This window comes from Photinus pyralis, unplaced genomic scaffold (genome assembly GCF_008802855.1).
Source record: "Photinus pyralis isolate 1611_PpyrPB1 unplaced genomic scaffold, Ppyr1.3 Ppyr1.4_LG8, whole genome shotgun sequence".
In the NCBI taxonomy this organism is placed as follows: Eukaryota; Metazoa; Arthropoda; class Insecta; order Coleoptera; family Lampyridae; genus Photinus; species Photinus pyralis.
In genome coordinates, this window is record NW_022170819.1 from 3,966,256 (window position 1) to 3,986,374 (window position 20,119).

The following is a 20,119-nucleotide window of genomic DNA, read 5'->3' on the forward strand; positions in this document are numbered from 1 at the left end:
TATAACCCAACTATTTACTAAGCTATCTCGGTTTTAAAAAATGCGCTTTATCTGCGCAAGATTTGTACACAATTTATACTTACCTTAATGTAAACACCATATAAAAAATGTGCCCAATTCTTGACAGAAAGGCATTCTAGCTCAAACCAAAAATCGCGCTTTTGGAAGAGAAAAAATGGTGTATCTAAGTGCATTGAAAAATCGTTTCCCACGAAAGTTATTATTTTCCGAAGTAGGGATAGTTATGTGAAAATGTGCATAGCATCATGAAATGGGCCCTCCTATATTAAGAATATTTTATGTAAATAATTTTTTTTATATCCTCGCTACTTTCCGCGATAATCCACTGTCTCAACATAAATGGAACACCCCCTATAATGTATATAAATGTATAAATGAATGGTGACATTCAAATATAAGACACTGCGAAACTGATAGACGCAAAGTTTACCGCATTTCGCTAAAGAAATTACCGCTACACCCCAATTAGTCTCGCTTATGCAGATGCAGTAATCATCCCCTGAAACCGCTATTTTTTCTAGGTAAAAATACTCGTACTTGCTTCAATATTATCTTATATAACTATCTATCATATATCGTTCTGTTCCGAATTCCGTGTTTATTATACTCGGACAAAAACGAAATGTACCCTTTATTAAATTAATATTTCTAATTGGTTCGCGATAGTCAATAATTTTTATGATACGTTCTCTCGTAAATACCTCGGACCGGGCCCCAAGTTGTTGCGACTTCACACGCTTTTTAATTTTTGTTGGTGTTAATATTACTAATTCATTTATTGTCTGCAGTCAAGCAACGTTGTTCTCTGTGAATGGGTACTTTAAATGGGTAACCACTCGAAACATTCACTCGTTAATATAAATGTGGGGTACTATTCACGGTACTAAAAACATATATTTAAAAAAAGATTTCGACAGTTTTACACCCTTTATACCTAATGTACACTGTCAAAATTTTAACGAAATCAAAATACCCGTTTTGCCGAACAAAATATTTATTGTATTTTATAACGGGCGATCAAAAATGAGTTGCTGTCGAGTCGCCTTTGGAAGTTCAAGTTAAATACGATTTCCCATGTAAACAAAAGTTCCAAAGGTGACTCGACAGCAACTCATTTTTGATCGCACAGTAGCAGATGTTAAATTGGCATTTTAATGGGTTTGAATGAGTACGCTAAGTCGCTCTGTAACCGTAAGGGTAGATAAAGTTATCACTTTAATCCCCAGGGGAGGTAGGTAAAGTGAAACAGATGATGATGTCTATCATTCTTATTTCAAATGGGACGCGCAGTACGAAATAAAATTAAGTTCAGAAGGTAATACAGTGCTGTTTCTATGGAAAAGACCTCTATTGTTGCTATTATTTGCGTTTAAATTTTATTCAGAATTGTCTTACCTCGAAAAATTGTAAATAACAAATTTATTATTTAAAAGTTGCTTTAAATGATCTAAAACGTCGACATTTGAGGAAATTTTAACATAAAAAGCAACGATCGCAATAGCCACCAAGCTCGAGATAGAAATCTACAAATTTTATAATTGCTTTTCCTAGTTTTAGAGTAATTTTAATGGTTAACGAAGCTTGTTTCTAAAAATTTACTCGATCATTGTTATTCCAGTTTGAAAACCTCTATAATTTAAAATTTACCATGTTAAAGGAACTATTTAACAGAGGGCCGACCATTTTTCAGTGTAAATAAGCGTTTCCGGGGCATACTGCAAAATGAAATAGTTATGACGTCAAATTTGAGACAGCTAATTTATTCCGAAGTGAATTTTAATCACTGAAAACCCTATTTTGCAATAGAATATAAATGTAGAAGAACAAGACTCAAGAACAAGTAGCACCCTAATAAATTACTTACTGTGTTTAAAGGGGGAGGATTTCCGCAATTTTTTTAGATCTTGAATCGCGAATAGTACCCTAATAAAACGTATATTAGGCAAAAAATAAAACTACCCGTTTAAGTACAAGGGGTTGCATACAAACCTGTGAACGTTCGTCTTCAGACATAAAAAGCTCCATCGTGCAGGCAACCTACCATGCTTAAAGTTGTATGTAAAGATTTTTCTGATTAAAGGAAAGGCCAGTACGCTTTTACAGCGCACTTGGTAGACCGTTTCGGGAAATTTAATTAAATGTACTTCGCTCGGTTTATTGTAAATCGTAAACCGAGCTTTAAAGCGAATAATAATAATAATTCAAATATTCGTTAGCACCGAATTCCGTAATGGAAACGGGCGCTCGGGTTAATTTACTGTACCGAGAAAGTAATTTCAATTTGGCAAAGTGGAGAGCCTTCTCGCCCTCCGCTCCGATAATAATCAAACGTTAATTGCAGACATTTACATAGTGGAAGATGGAAACAAAGAGAAGCTCTCCTTCCATTACGTAGGTACTGTTGCGCCTTCCCTCGTCTTACGTAACGTTTTTGGACGTTGGGTGCGAAACATGTTGATCGTATAGGGGCCTACAGGCTGTAGCTCAATATAAAAAGCTCTGAGGTTGTACTTCAAAGCCAGATTAAAATAATCTCCGAAGCTTGTGGGGTACTCAGATGCCTCAGAGGCCTTTTAATGTGGCCAAAAGAAGAGGCGAGAGGGACCCCTGGACGAATTAATGCGAGGTAATCGAAAAGATGCAAGACTCTTTCAAAGGAACCCGAAGGGCAGAATATCCTATCTATAAAAGTAATGAGAGCTACGCGGAATCCGGAATGGATTTCGAAAAAATTAGATAAAGCTACGAAATGGACGGGTATCTCAAATGGACGAAAGACAGTTTCCGAAACGTGAGTTATGACTACGAAAGCATTCTCTCCAAGAAATTATATGAAAGCGTAAACGTCGTAAAACACTGCACTAGATCAGAAAGGGCGCATTAAACTGGCAAAGGCCTAAAAGCTTTTGTTGGCGGGAAAGGAGCTTTTGTAATCTACGACAGGCGACGTTTTCCCAATCATTTGATAGACTGCAACCGGAACCGGCGAAAAATGATTTAGTGCAAAAATTAAGTGTTTTGCGCTTTTAGCTCTTTGAGTAAACTCATTATTGAGTTGTTAGGTGTTCGTATTCAATTACGTATCAATTTGTGGGAAAATAAACAGTATTACAATAGCGTAATCGCCGTGAAACAAGTGAGCTTTTTTCGAAATGATCGCGGCGGTATTTTATGCCGACAAACGGATTTATAAGGATTGTTTTCGTTTCAATTTTATGCGCGATGTGTATGCCTAATTTCATAATTTAAGAGCAAACATAAAATCCAGCGTTCGCCGTATGAAAAGCATTTTAAAATTGAACCACCACCTGTCTCACGAACGCGGTTTAAGTAAATTTATACCGAATTTGCATTTATAAAGTAATGATTTCGGTTTGATTGCGGAGGCACGAGAAGAAAAAAAGACGCGACCTTACCAGGAAAGCTTATCAGCGTTCTTTTATTCCCCGGAGAACCTATATTTCATGAAACGCGATGGAAATGTTTACTTTTCCCCGCATTAAGTAAACATCGATTCCATTTTTCTTATAGCTTCGATTTTAAATGGGTCATTCATTCGTAACTTAAACAATGGGAAATTGCATATAGAAATCGAGAACAAGCAGAACGATATCGTTTACTTCAGGATTTCATTTTAATCGGATTTTGGTCATTAATCATGAGGCACTTTACGAAACGGGCAGATTGGATTAGATTAAATATTGACGTGTAAATTCGGAATACAATGCTAATGTAATGAGTTTCGCAAAGTCACTCGTCCGCTGCTTCCATGATTTTGTCATCACCCCAAATTAATTTGTGGAATGGACTCGTATTTGGAAACGAAGGTCCTATATGCGCTTACAGTAATAGGGACTGGAAAGCTCGACTCGAAGTTCAACTTACTTCATTCGAGCCGACCTGTGTCTTTTTCGAGCTGAGTTGAGCTTACTAAGTAGCTCGACTGAACTTATTATTAAGCGGCAGAGCAAAGCGATTCAAGCTTCTAGCTTACTAAGTAGCTCGACTGAACTTATTATTACAAGGCACTGTTGAGCATTTAGGAGCACATAGCGATACGATCAAGCTTTCTAGGGGACTTATTATCATGTTTTAAAAAAAATTCCGATTACTTCCGAAGATATCCTGGAACAACCGGAATTTACAGATTTCATTTTTTCTGATGATATTTGAGCAGACAGAAAAATAAAAACACACTTTCTGATTGCCACTTTTTCAAAGCTACAAGGCACTGTTGAGACATTTTCATTTAGGAGAAATCATCATTTAAACTCAATTTTTTATATGGTAAAAAAACATACTGTGTTGAATACATTTTTTAATTACGAATACGATACATAGCACATAAAAAACGTTGGAAACTGTTGGTTTCAACACGATGGTGCACCCGCACATAACGCTCTAATCGTGCGAGAATATCTATCGGACAAATTTCCTGGAAAATGGAAAATTTCTCCAACACAGGTTTTCACCGATTTTTTGTCAACTCCTTTTAAATCGCCTATAAATTCTGTTGAAAGATGACTTGCCCAAATTCCAGGGGGAAATATGCTTTTTTACATATATTTTCGCTTGTAGTTTCAAAACGTTCAAGAATTCAAGATTGGACAACTGCATCAAAAGTTATGGGCAAAGAAAACCGATTTCCAAAGAAAATAGCTATAACTGTTGATGTACTGGTTCAATAATGAAGATTCTGGATTCTACATACATAAGTCTATAAGCAAAGGTCCGGAAGATTTAATAATTGTCGATTTTCGGTGAAACGGCACGTGTACACTTTCCTATAAATTCTGTAGACCCGTCCAAATCTCACCGGGAAAAACTGGTTTTTGTAGATTTTGGTCTGCAAATTCCAAAACAGACTACTCCCAAGAAAAAGAAAAGGGCGATAACGTTTGATTTAATACTTTCAATCTTAAAAATTCTGGGAACATTTGGATTCTACAAGCGAAAATTTATAAGGAAAATCATTCCTGTGCTATTTTAGATTTTGAAGTTGGAGGGAAGTGGAGGGAGAATAAAGTGAGGAGGGAAAAAATTACAAATGTGCGCCCTCGGTGGTGAAATATTTGTTGAAAACCGCATGGTGATATCACATTCTGTTGAGAGTGAATTGTGTCGAATGCGATAGCCTGTATACAAGTTGTTTCACGCAAACCGTTAGTATTTGGACTTTCATTGATAATTAAATCTGAAAATATCTACAGAAACATAGTTTTTCATGATCTATCGAAAGAAAATATTATCATGATCGTTTCATTTCATTTTTTTCTTAAGAACACCCTGCATTTCATTGTATTTTCGAAATCCACATAAAAATCTGAGTCGTTTGATACCAAATTTCATACAGCATCAAAGGTTTTCAAAATATTCAAGATTTGTCAAAATTTTTGCCGTTTGCTATTCTTTTAAGCCCTGTACCTATGACACCGTTGACTTGAATTTCAAAGTGTTGATTTAAATTTTGATCGCCCTTTTACAGGGTGTTTTAAAAAACAATGGTCAACTTTATTAACTTCTTACCTTAAAAAGTTGATTTTTTCAAATGAAAGATGCTTTATTTTTTTGTACTTTCAAATGCCAAAAAAATTCTACATCGATCTAATATATTCCTTATATTACCTGCTGTATTCCCTGTACAAGAGCGATCAAAATTTAAATCATTGTCACGCAGCATCAAGTCAGTAGGTACTGTCGATTTTGGAATACTTTTTAAAATTCAAGTCAACGGATTCATAGGCCCATGGTTCAAAAGACTAGCAGTCAAACGTCAAAAATTTTCTTTCAATAGGTCATAAAAAACGATGTCGGTGTGCACATTTTCAAATTTAATTAATACTTTTAGGTATCGTTTAGCGTGAAAACAGTCTGTATAAGTGTATGAGGATTAATGTAGGCACGTGGTTATGTGACCTTCATCTTTTTCTGTCGATCTATGTCGCAGTTACAATTTTATTTTTACATAAACGCAGATCATTTGCGAATGAATCGCGAGTAGTGCGGTTGTGAGTGCACAGTTTGTACGAAGCGCGTTTACATTCATTCCACGTGGAAAGGGTGAGTTAATGCCTTTATGACAGATTTGGTGACGCAGCAAGAAGTTAAAACACATTGGCGTCAAATACTTCATCGATTGCTTCTGATGGATTTTATGGAGGCAATCACACTTCAAATAGCAACGGAGATGGAGCCGTGGGCAACCGAGTGCTGTTACTTTCCCGTCCTTGGAAAACGTTACCAAATAAAATCGAGCTGGCTCCCTCCACTTTCGAATGGAATACATGGGTGTGTGAAATACTTCTACCTCCTCTATCTCATGGAAATATTGTAATCGTGTACACTTCCATTTTCAACGACTTAATGGAGATCGAGCCGTAGGCCTTCGATTGATCGCGATGCTGTTGGAGATGTGCCATTTTCTCGTCCTTATAAAGTTCACAACGCCTTCATGTTTTGTTATTTAACTAAAATGGAGTTTGTTCCCACCAGTTTTGGAACGGAATACATGGGTGTGTGAAAATGTTGTAGTCGTTTGCAGTTTATGGAGACGGAGCCGTGGGTCAGAGGTGATCGCGATGCTGTTGGAAATACAGAAGTGTGTAAAATACTTCCACCTCCAATGTCATGGAAATTTTGTAGCAATTTACACTTCCATTGCCAACGACTTTATGGAGATGGAGCCGTGGGCCATCAAGTGATCGTGATGCTGTTGGAAATGTGCGAGGAAATGTGTCACCTTGTCCTTGGAAAAGGCTACCGCGCCTTCGCATTTTATTATTTACCTAAAATGAAGTTTGCTACCACCACTTTGGAAAGGAATACACGGGCGTCTGGGATGCTTCCACCTCCACTATCTCATGGAAATTTTGTAGCTATTGTGCCCTTATATTGCCAAAGAATCTATGGAGATGGAAGCGTACGCCATCGAGTGATCGCGCTACTGTTAGAAATGTGCAACTTTTCCATCCTTAGAAAAGGTTACTATGCCTTCATAACTACTTTGGAAAGGAATACACGAGTGTGTGAAATACTTCCACTTCCACTATCTCATTGAAATCTTGTACTTTACACTTCCATTACCAACGACTTTATGGAGATGGAACCGTGGGCCACACGGAGTGATCGCTATGTTGTTGGAAATGAGCCACTTTCTGGCCATCATATTTTATTACTTACTTAAAATGGAGTACCACTTCGGAACAGAATACACGGGTGTGTGAAATACTTGCAGCTCCACTATCTCATGGAAATTTTCTAGTCATTTACACTTCTACTGCCAACGACTGTATGGAAATGGAGTTTGCTCCCACCAGTTTTGGAACGGAATGCACGAGTGTGTGAAATACTTCAACTTCCACTGTCTCATGGAAATCTTGTAGTACTGTATACCTACTTCCATTGTCAACGACTTTATAGAGATTGAACCGTGGGCCACTGACTAATAGCGATGCTATTGGAAATGTGCCACTTTCCCGCCATCATGTTTTAATACTACTACCACAGGTGTGTGAAATACTTGCACCTCAACTGTCTCATGGAAATGTTGTAGTAATACTTCTATTGCCAACAATTTTATGGAAATGGAGTTTGCTCCCACCAGTCTTGGAACGAAGCACACGGACTGTCTCATGGAAATCTTGTAGTACGTTACTTCCATTGCCATCGACTTTATGGAGGTGGAACCGTAGGCCACGGAGTGATCGCGAACGCCGCCATCATGTTTATTATTGAAATAGAGTTTACTATTACTACTTTGGACGGAATACACGAATGTGTGAAGTGTTTTTACATCCACTACCTCTGAGGGATGTTTTTCTATTTTCAACCACTTTATGAAGGTGGATCAGGCCTTGCGTTAAGGCTAAATAAGTACTGTTCTGATGGTGAGTAAGTTTATTAACAAAATCTTAAATTACACTTTCTAATTTAGCACGTTACAATAAATTTGTATTGTTTTAAGTGGTCCTCTTCCCTATGGATAGGTACAGCGAAAGGTGCCCATTTCAACCTAACCTATAACAGGCCTTTTGTAATTAATTACTAATTAGGTACCTACTTTGCTACAAAGGTACAATAAGAAGACAATGTCAAACGGAGTCTTGAAAACTTTTTGAAAAATCAAGAAAACTTTCTTGAAATTTAAAAAAAAATTTTTAATCAAAAAACTCTTGAAACCTTTTTTAAAAAATTCAAAAAACTTTTTTGAATAAAAAACTTTCTTGAACTTTTTTGAAAAATTCAAAAAACTTTTTTGAATCAAAAAACTTTCTTGACAACCTTTTTGAAAAATTCAAAAAACTTTTTTGAATCAAAAAACTTTCATGAAAACTTTTTTGAAAAATTCAAAAACTTCTGAATCAAAAAACTTTCTTGAAAACTTTTTTGAAAAATTCAAAAAACTTTTTTGAATCAAAAAACTTTCTTGAACACTTTTTTGAAAAAATCAAAAACTTTTTTGAATAAAAAAACTTTCTTGAAAACCTTTTTGAAAAATTCAAAAAACTTTTTTGAATCAAAAAACTTTCATGAAAACTTTTTTGAAAAATTCAAAAACTTCTGAATCAAAAAACTTTTTTGAATCAAAAAACTTTCTTGAACACTTTTTTGAAAAATTCAAAAAACTTTTTTGAATCAAAAAACTTTCTTGAACACTTTTTTGAAAAAATCAAAAAACTTTTTTGAATAAAAAAACTTTCTTGAAAACCTTTTTGAAAAATTCAAAAAACTTTTTTGAAAAATTCAAAAACTTCTGAATCAAAAAACTTTCTTGAAAACTTTTTTGAAAAATTCAAAAAACTTTTGAATCAAAAAACTTTCTCGAAAACTTTTTTGAATCAAAAAACTTTCTTGAAAACTTTTTCGAAAAAATTTGGATTCTACACACCAAAATTAATAAGAAAAAATCTTTTCCCGAGAAATTTTGGTGTAGTCGATTTTTGGTAAAAAAGGAAGGTAATACACTGCCTTTTTTTGAGGCTCAAAAAAAAATGGTCTCAGATCGACCCAGAAAAAAAATTTTCTTATAGAATGTGTGGCCTGTAGAATCCATAATTTCACGGTTTGAAGATTGAGCTACTAGATCAAAAGTTACAGCCCCTTGAATTTTTCCACGAAATTGGTTTTTTCCCTATAAATTTTGATTCTGAGGTCTAATCGAAAAAATACGAGACATTTTGGAATCTACGATGTTAAATTAATAGAAATAAGTCGTTTCCCGAACATTTTTGGTGTAGTCGATTTTCGGTTATTTCAAACGATATAACATGACGTTCACAACATATGACAATGCCGTTTCAATGGAAATGACCGCGGCAGCAGAATCTACGCTTGCTATTTTTGTCGTCTAAATTCAATTCAGGATTGTTAGATGATTTACAACGATTTATATGGCTTTTGCTATAGAGCTATAAAGTTTTGTGTTATACACGACCATAAAGGGAAACTAACCTTCTCGTGAAAGTAATTAACATCTTTTACTCGATGGTTAAAATATCCCTTTATCGTGTTATTTAATAAATAACTATTTACCGAAAACGTCCGAGGTGTGTAACTACTCAAAAGAAGTAATTTCTTTCAAGTGACTCAAATGGTTTAATTTTTTTATAAGTTTGTATAAGTTTTGATCATACCTAGAGTGGACCTGCGTGAGAATTGTCGCCAATTATTGACAGAGTCCCAATTGATGACTTGCGAGGTGGAAGTTCATTCCAGGAAAGTGCAAATTGTCTTCTCCGAAACCAATCCATTGAGCTGATATCAGCCATGGAGTAGGCAGGGTCATCAGGATTCATTGCAGATCCTCCGATTCTCCAGTACCAGATTTTTCGCCGATCAATGATCTGCCGGTGAAGACCATACTGTAATGCTCCGAAATAATTATGCAATCGTCTCGACCTCATCTTGTTTTACTACTTACTGCTCAACACCGATAACAACATTTAACTTGGTGTAAGATTCCGCGATAGCTGCATGAAGATGACATGGATATGGGGTACGTCAATGGCAACGTCCAATTTTCTGTGTAGCAACCCGTGTACCTTCTTGTAACGGGTTATAAGATGGAGAGTTTCATATTGAACTTATACCGCAATCAAGAAATCTTCTCCATTTGTATTGTAACTGTCAAGAGACATCAAAGATGCGTCCATTTGGGAAGATCGGTGCACTGTGAACAAGAGATCTCACTACATCAACAATTCACTTGTGGTGAACCTACAACTTTGCTTAATCACTTGGTCTCGCACCGTAGGTCAATGAAGCGACAGCTTACGTACTTTAAAAGCACCACTGCATCAGCTCAACCATCTCTAAACTTGAAGCCATTCTTAAATTGATTCACAATGGTGGGGGGGCTAGGTCCACCGGGGTTACATTCGACGCATTCTCTGCTGCACTATTTCCTTCTGCCTGAAGGAAAAAAATACACACTTAGCAAGAGAACCAACAAAGACAAGACAAGAAATGTCGTGTCACAGATTTACAAAAAAGCGCATTACCACATTAACTGTCCCAAATAAACAATGCAAGTTTGCGGATGCGTAGTATTTTATTGCGCCTTTTAGTCTGCGTTTTGATTACTTTTAAATTTTAATTAATATTTTTATGAAGCACTTTCCCTTACAATTTCAGAAAAAATCGTCCATAGAAGAGAAAGTTGGGTCGGCGGGTGCGAAATCTATTTTTTTCAAAAAGTGCACATAAAAATAATGACCCAAATGGTTAATCGTGGATTCAAACGAAGCCAATTTTATTTTTCTCTATCAATTTAATCCTTTCCTCAATCAAATTTTGGGATTCTTTGACCCAAAATGATTGCTAAAGTAGAGCAAGTTTCATGTTTAAATTTTGGCTAATCAAAAATTAACAAACAAACATATAAATTATTTTATTATTTATTATTCTTCTCTTGTTCTGAGTCCTCAACAAGCCGTTAGAAGTGGTATTTACGAGCCCACATGAGGAAATCCTACAACATATTTAGGACTTAATTACACTAAAAAAAATGTTTAGTAGGTAATTTTATCTGGGCACTACGAACTTCGCACAAATCTGAATTGACGGACATCTACAAAAATTAAGAAAACTTAAGTCCTAGTAACAAGCTTCCGTTGCTTTGTATAAAATAAAATTCGACCCCTACGGCACTTGGAAAAACTTTAATGTGACAATTACTTTTTAATTTACACATGGCTAGATCTGTATAAAGAATGTTTTTACCTTGCGGAAGTTTCGCCCTTATTAACCTAAATTCAAAATCTAATACTCTGTTTTGATCGATCTCAAAATACGCATATGACTTTATACATATATTAATAAAACCAAAGGCGGTCAAATTCCATTTTACTGTATACGTTGTTGAATATAAATTACGAGTCTGATTCATAAAAGAAATACAAACAATGCGATGCCTATTTCGTGATCGCGCTTCTATGTTAACTTCGATTCTTATCTAAAATTCATCTTTATCACATAGTAAATTAGTGGTACATTCTCCTTTCTAAAATATACACACACCTCTGAATGTTAAACAAAATTTGAATCCAACCAATGGAATGGTATCACTAAAATTAAATGTAAAATTCCAATCAATGAACAAAATGTCCAAATTCTTTGTTTGGATTCGAGTCTTATTCATATATGTAACAAAGTCTGTTCATGCCAATAATTCTCATGAGTCGAATCCTTTAGGAATATCAAATTTACCTCAAACTAAAGTTAATATGCAAGAAAATCGCCGACCAATACTTTATAAAAATCAAAAAAATTACTATTCTCTTATAGCAACCCTTTAGAAATATGAAAACATGTCGCTTCTGTGTGGTACAACTGACTCCGTGATTAATGCAAACCACAAATCTCCATATGTATTACTAATCCAAGCAAACCATAAAGTACCTAATATTCAGAAATTGATTGGTATTAATTTTTCCCAATTTATTAACTAGGTGTCATTGCGGGTAAATACACCGATTAATTGTCTTTAAACTTCCTGCCGAATGTTATTTATCGCACAAGGTGCTGTCGAAATGCGAAATGAGAAACTTGCTTTTAATCAGCCGTTACAATTAGCGAGAATTGGAAGAAATTAATGTGTTGAAAATAGTCGCTGCTTATTAACACGTTAAATTCAGACGTATGTGGAAGGTTTCAGTGTTTAATTTCTTCCAATTCTCATTGATGTCTACGCAATTTTGAGTAAAAACATAACACGGATACTGCCGATGTTACTCTTAGCGATACGAATAAACTTCTTTGTTGAGATTATGACGAGATTTAATGTCAATTAATTAAAATTTCGTCCTGAGGTGTCGAAACAGATTAGGTTAATTCTCGTCGATTTTTATCGTCCGGAACTAAACGGCTTTACTACGAACTAGGCGGAAGTCCGGTTTTAACGCACGACACATTTAGAAGTTCTCGCCACTTACTATAATTTGACCCAAAGTTAAACTGCTAATTCCTCTACTATTCGGATAAATTTCACTCGATAATTGCACGTTTTGGTTCTGGAGTCTCGACCGCAAACCCTCACGCATAAGCGAAATGAAAATTTTTCTTACACAAAATTGTACGCGCCTGCTTTTACATCTTCGATAAAAATTCTCAATTTCAGCACACTTAAAATTGTATGCTGCGGTTAGAACTTAGAATGAATTTTCACCGATTGAAAAATTCACGCACCAGGACCTATTTTCTGAACAAAAATCTCGACTCCCGTACCTTTTTAAACAAATAGAAATCCTACTTCACGTGCTCAGCTTTTCACAGAACGGAGCAAAACTTTTGGTTCCGGAGAAATCCGCAATAAGTTTCTTGCTATCGCTGGTTATCGTCAGGCATACTTTCGTTCACGTTCGCTATGAAGCGGTACATGTGTAAATTTTGGTATGCTAAACAAACTACAAATTCTAAAGCGACTTCCCGTTACACTAGACATGCCTAAAACTGTCTCGATTCTGTTCCCACTAGTTCGTGAGATAACTACGTTTGTCTGAATCTCCCTCTATGCACCCTGTCTATCTTCTTTTATTAGCTGACAAAGAGCATCAATGTCTTTTGGCACGATTGCAGTTTTTTTTCGATGGGTCCCCATTGAAATTCGGAATGCTAAGATAAACTACTGCAGTGTTTTATCTCCAAAAACAGAAACATAATTTTTTGGGGATTAATTTTCTTTTAAGGCATTATTTTCTTGAAATAAATGCATTTTGTGCAATTTACTCAAACATTAACTGAACTCTTGTGTTGTCTTTCTGATTTTGTCCATGCACGAGACATACCAAAACAGTCCAATTGGCAAAAATAAAACTCAAAAATCTCTATCCATTCTAGAGGTGTGGTAGTCCCGGAGCGATAGACAGAACGTACGATTACATACAAAGATTTTGACTCTACTTGGCTTTCGCTTCTTAAAAACTCCAGTTGTCCAATAACCAAATTTAATACGTGGTATATGATGCTCTTTTGAATTGAAAATGACAAAAAGTCTGTAACAGGTACAGGGTGCGTCAGTTGAACCCCTAAATAAATTTGTGCACGAAAATCACAAACTTGCATTGAAAGGGTCCAAATTTAACTTCACTCTGGTTAATAAGGCTTTAATGGAAGTTTCCCTTAATTTTCAATTATTATGGAGTGTACAACAGAAGAAAGAGGAATTGTAGTGAGAGGGTGACAGGCTGTTTCACGCAAACCGTTACCTAAAAGTATTCAGGCTTTCATTGATAATTTAAATCTGACAATTTGCATACTTACAAACATAGATTTTCATGATCTATCGAAACCGGATGTGTATAATAACTTTCTAATTTTAAACACCCTGTATTTTATTGCTTTTTCAAAATCTACATGAAAATCTACGTCGTTTGATATCACATTTCCCTACGTTTTCAAGTTATTCAAGATTTTTCAAAATATTTGACGGTTGACTACTTTTCTTTTGGGCCCGTACCTATGACTCCGTTGATTTGTATTTCAAAAAGTCTCAAGAATACTGGCTTGATGCTACATGAAAATGATTTAAATTTTGATCGCTCTTTTACAAGGTGTTTTAAAGCTAATGGTCAATTTGATTCCTAAAAACCTTAAAAAATTGATTTTTTCCAATAACTACATTGTTTTATTGAATTTAATCACTAATTTTTGTGCATTAATAGGTAATTTTAATCCCTCATTTTTTTTTTTTTTGTGAACAGTTCAATTTGTTCCCTTAAGAATATTAAAGCCCTCGGCTTTAAACCATTCTCTCAGGAACAAAAACTCTTTTTAATCCCTTGTTACTTAATATACTATTTTTAAACACATGTCTTATTTTTTCATTCACAAATGAAAAAACTCTTTATCGATCAATTATTACAATCAAAAAGTACTCGATCAAATTCACTGAACAATCTGGTCACACCAGTTCCCTTTGAAATAGGAAAGGTATTCAAAAAAGTGCGACCATTCGCCCATTTCTCCAAAATTAAAGGATTGTAATCATTGTGTATTTTGATTTATTTATTTGCCACAAAAGGGCACGTAGTCTATCGAGAAGGTAATCAACACTCACCCTTTCCACGTGGAATATAAACACGTTTCTTACTAATGGAGCACATACAAGCGCACTCACTGGCGATTCATTCGCCAATGAATAATATACATACGTAATCTCTTGTAATTTCAACGTACATAAGTAAAAACAGATACACGTCACCTGACCACGCGCTTTCGATATCCCTATAAAGTTACAAGTATAATGAGTACCGACCGGAAATAAAGTTTTCAATATTAGACGGCTACCCATGTCCAAAGGAAAAGGAAAGACTTTTGATGTAATGGTCCAATCTTGAAAGTTCTAGTCGTTTTGAAATCTGCAGGCTAAAATATACAGGGTGACAATTTGAAAACTTACCACCCCCCATATCTTAGTAAATAAACGAGATATTTAAAAAAATCAAAATCCGTTTCGGTAATTTGGAGGGGGAATCACAATGACATAGTTGGCGACGCACACCCCCTGCGCCCCAGCCACCCCAACTTTTAAATCTTAAATAGTGACCCCCCATGTGTGATACGTCGTTGGAAAGCTCTGAAAAAATGCTTTCCAACCATACCAAATAGCATTACATTTAGGTTAGTAATTATCGTGCAAATCAAAAAATAAACTAATATGATACATTTGAAATCTGTCGTATTTAAAACGCAACCGGCGAACATAGACGAACTAAGACAGAGAATAATTCAAGAATGTCGAAATATTGCAAAACCAACATTTGAAAAGGTTCGACAAGAGTTTGAGAATAGATTATAACTGGCGATCAAAAATGAGTTGCTGTCAAGTCGGCTTTGGAAGTTCAAGTTAAATACGATTTTCCATGTTTATTTTTTGATTTGCACGATAATTACTAACCTAAATGTAATGCTATTTGGTATGGTTGGAAAGCATTTTTTCAGAGCTTTCCAACGACGTATCACACATGGGGGGTCACTATTTAAGATTTAAAAGTTGGGGTGGCTGGGGCGCAGGGGGTTGGAGGGGGTGCGTCGACAACTATGTCATTGTGATTCCCCCTCCAAATTACCGAAACGGATTTTGATTTTTTAAATATCTCGTTTATTTACTAAGATATGGGGGGTGGTAAGTTTTCAAATTGTCACCCTGTATAAGAAAAAGTCATTTTCCTGCCAATCTCAAATTTGTCGCTTTTGGGTGAAATTTCAAAGTCGAAATTTTGGTGCTGCCGTCCAATTTTCGAAATTCTAACAGTAGTGCCCCCTACAGGACAAAACTCGATCTGAAATTTTCGACAGTTTTTGTCATTTAGGGAAAGCTTAATTTTCCAGAAGGACCAGGACACGTCGTTTTTCAATGGATTTTAGTGACCTAATCATAACTTCAATTACGAGATACTTTCCTTTCTCAGAATTTTCTTTCGCGCATTCGAAATACCGGCTCGTTACTTTTCATAGCTTCTAATTATAACTCGAAAACTTCGAACGTTTGTGCCATTCTATTTCACCATCCAGTGGCTGTCTCGAAAGGATGAAGCAAAATTGAACTTTATTAAAGAATTTCTACGGTTACTATGACGTCGTTGCTACGTTATTATTGATTTATGGGGGACTCTGTATGCGTTTACATTTTATGAAATGTATTTAGGGCTTCTCGTTTTAGCAATATGCAAGTTCAGTTTTCGCACCGCGTGGGGAACTATTTTAGGAATTCAGTGCATCTCAGTTCATGACTGTAAAAGCTATCAGAATTCGGTGGAAAGCATGAACCATAATGTAAAAATATGTTCGCTATGTTCCCTAAGGTATGCTATCAATTTAAAAACGTTGTTTCCTACAATAACATTAGTCAGTGATGACTATGATGGATTATTACTTGGAGATGGATGTATGTAACTACTCTGGAGTGGGCATTAAAATTTATCTCGTGCAGCATTTATATCCAAATAATTAATGACGTTATTATATTGTTGCAGGTAGAGAAGATGAGAGTGACACCGAGTCGGAACCTGGAATTCCCCTGAAACGCAAACAACGACGTTCCCGGACAACATTCACAGGCGAGCAATTGGAAGCACTAGAAAGAGCGTTCAGTCGGACGCAGTACCCAGATGTTTATACAAGGGAAGAATTAGCGCAACAGACCGGATTAACGGAAGCTCGAATACAGGCAAGCGGGCACAACAAGACCAATTAAAATTTAACGCCGTTATGACGCTTTCAGGTGTGGTTTTCCAACCGAAGGGCGCGATTACGAAAGCACGCCGGTAACGGCAATCCGGCGACGACGCTCAGCTTCGCATCTCTACCTTTAGCGAATATGACCTGCCAGTACACGTCCGACGCGGCCCAGCACGATTGGAAAAACTCCCAGTTCGTCAACTACAACATGCTCCAGCAGACGTCGTTCAATTCGAACAGCCAGGACGTCGCCCGCGCCGATTACGCTACGATATTCGACGCGAACTACGCGATGGCGCACGCGCACACCCAGGCGCACTCCCAAGTCAACAACCCGATGATGCACCGGATGAAGGAGGTCGACGACAAGGCGAACCAAAGTAACCCGCACGGGTCCATGTGGGGCAAGAATATGGAGTGGGGTTCGCTCCCGATGAACCTGCAGCCGGAAAACCTGTCTTATAATATTAACGATATGTTTGGTGCCTCCCAGTATACGGTTAATGCCGCTAAAAATTATTGGGCTTAGCTTGTTTGTTATATTTAAAAATACTTTCTGTACATATCTTTCATTAATATAAGGTATTCTGTTAAAAATTGCTCTTTTCCTATCCCTGCAACAATTCTTTGGCCCAAAGAGCATACAAAAATTTACAAAAAAATTCTTCAGCGATCGTTGTGGAGTTGAGGAGGGCAGATTTGAACAATTTCAGAACGCCCTTTGGGATTCCGAAGAGAAGTTAGTTACTGCTGAATCGGATTGAATAATTTCAGGCAGCAGATGCAAGTGATCAGTGATAAAAAAACGGGAGGCTGGGGAGGGATCAGTTTTTCCTCTTTGTAACGGAAGGTTCCTAGTATTTCCACGAAGATTTCTCCTAGACATATTTAAAGGAGAACTTCTTAAGATGATTTTTTCCTCAAATTTAATTTGAAGAAGTATTTGCTTAAGGCAAAAATAAAGCAAATCGAGAGTGAATTTAGCAGGAACACCGAGAAGATTTCGAAAAAAGTGGAAGATTACGAAGACCTCTAAAAAGATTATTTTCAAAATTCCAAAAAAATTCTACAAGAAGGTTTCTTTCTATTAATAATTGTAGATATATTTTGAAGGACATTTCTGAGATTTCGGTCATCTAAGATTTAACTTCCAGAAACATTTTAAAAGGGGTTTAAGAATAGATTCCTGAAAAGGGAGATATTTTAAATAATATTTTGTTCGGAGAGGGTTCGCAGGAATTCTTAATATATCTCTGGTAAGACTTCTAGCAAGATTTCTAGATAGGATTTGTATGAAGACATTTAGGATGATCTCTAAGGCCTTTCTAAGAAGTTTTCCAGTAACATCATGCCTTTCTAAATAGATAGATTTCCAAAATAAGACATCGAATGATTTTAGTAATAATAACTTTTACAAGTGTTATTCGATGGTTCCTGAGAAGATTCCCGGGAATGTTTCTAGTATGATTCTTACATGGAGGATTTCTAAGCAAAGTATTCAAAGAAGAATTTGCAGGAATATTCATAAAAAAATATTATGAGGTTTATAGTTTTTTGAAGCAGATTTTTAAGAAAATTCCTGAATAGCTTTCATTGAAGATTGTAGAACATTTAAAAGTGGTTTCTAAAAACTAATGGAATGAGATACTGAAAAGGCTTTGTATTTTTATCATAAAGTAATACTCGCCATTTTGTAACACCACTCATATCATTACGTCAACCCCGTTAGCGCCTATACACCCGGATTCGAACCAGGGACCTTTAGTACAGGAGTCCAGCTTCAATTGAACTGCGCCACCCGAGCCGGTTTTCTAGGGTATGTGGCCGTGACCGGTGAAGTTTTTTCCAGCAAGAAAAATACTCCTGAACACTTAAAAATCTTAAAGGTCTTTCTAGACCCTTAGTGATTTTATCAAAAAACTTTCCTCAAACCTTCTAGAGAACCTCTACGAAAGAAAACGCAATTTTAAGAATCTTTATGATTTCAATAAAAATGAATTGGAGGCGTGTTCGGCAATACGCTCGGGCCCGTAGATTTTGTTTTTGGATTGACATTGGGTATACAGTGTGCTCCAAAAAAAACCGTTTTCCAGAGATACCCGTATATTTTCGGATTCTCCAGAAAATTCTGGAGACGCTCCGGGTAAATGCCTTATACCTATCTTTAACTCTTCACGGAAGAGTCACGTTCAAATGTTAACATAACAATTTATTGCTACAATTGTTTTTTGAAATTATTTTACCAAATGCTAGGAGTGTCCCCCGTGAACAGCTCTGCAGTACCTCAAATGATAAATAAATTCCTACTGTACAGGATGGTTCAAATAAGTGGCTCACCATTGGGATCTCCGTAAGGTTAAATGGGGACAAAGTTGCTCCTTTTTGTAACTAAAAAAGCATTTGAAATTTATGAAAAATTTTTAAAGATAACTGAGATCACTGAAAAACTGAAAATGTCAAATTTCGTTTTCATTTTCCCTAGCTTAAACCGTCAAAAATGAACACTTCCCGTTAGCACCTTCCAGGGATACTTTTTTTTGGAGAATCTCTTTCCAGAATTTCCATTACACGTTACACCTAGAAGCTACAGGCTACTAATGTCTTATTTTTATGGACGCCTTATTGGATTTTTACGGAGTGAGGTAAAGGATACAAATTTCAATGCATCGCCTTCATATAGCCATGTTGATTAAGCAAGATTTGGTTACCCGTAGATGTTTTGTGGAGAAATGAATGTAAAACACTTGATTTTGAAAATTTTCTTGTAAATTTATGTAAAAGTATAAAGTGAGACACTTTATTATTTTTCTCTTTTTGTTCTCTATCTCATACGGTAAAATCCAATTGAGCGTCCATAAGAAAGAACCTCGCGCTACTAGATCTGGTGTGTTATGACATTCTGATACCAAAGACTGATTCTCCGAAAAATGGTGCTAACGGGAACAATTCATTTCCTAGCGTTCAAACTTAACTTAAGAAAATGAAATTTGGGCTTTTCAGCTTTTCGGGTATATCTGTTATTTTTAAAGTTTTTTCAAAAATCCGTCTTTGTAATCACAAAAAAGGGCAACTTTGTGCCGTTGCAACCGACACATATCACCATTACGGAGATCCCAAAGGAGAACCACGAATTTGAACCACCCTGCACAATTTCAACATTTTCTGGAAACATATTCCTAATTACGGTGAACTGTTCACGATAGATATAAGGCATTTACATGAAACATGTCTAGAATTTTCTGGAGAATACGAAAATGCAATATAGGTACGTGTATTTCTATTTACCTAAGGAAAAATATTTTTCCTGTCACGCATTTTTGGCACACCCCGTATACCTACGTTACCACAACAACAAAATATGAATGCATGAAAAATGGGAACGAAAAATGTCCACACATGGAACAGAAAAAAAATCGTTTTG

At 36.0% G+C, this 20,119-nt stretch overlaps 1 protein-coding gene and 1 long non-coding RNA gene across 2 annotated transcripts in view; one reads left to right on the forward strand and one right to left on the reverse strand.

The window, feature by feature from the left end:
* Positions 1-17,289, forward strand: part of LOC116178314 (protein gooseberry-neuro-like) — a 51,301-nt gene extending 34,012 nt beyond the window's left edge. The window contains exons 5-6 of the mRNA XM_031497779.1: positions 16,494-16,687; positions 16,742-17,289. Of these exons, the coding sequence (XP_031353639.1) occupies positions 16,494-16,687; positions 16,742-17,227 (680 nt within the window). The 3' untranslated portion in view covers positions 17,228-17,289. The remainder of the gene's footprint in view (positions 1-16,493; positions 16,688-16,741) is intronic.
* LOC116178563 lies at positions 7,905-14,646 on the reverse strand. Its single transcript, XR_004146864.1, has 5 exons — positions 14,576-14,646; positions 10,241-10,431; positions 9,941-10,189; positions 9,654-9,881; positions 7,905-8,037 (listed from the first exon to the last, which is right to left on the reverse strand). It is a non-coding gene; the product is annotated as an uncharacterized LOC116178563 (long non-coding RNA).
* Positions 17,290-20,119: the final 2,830 nt, after the last annotated feature.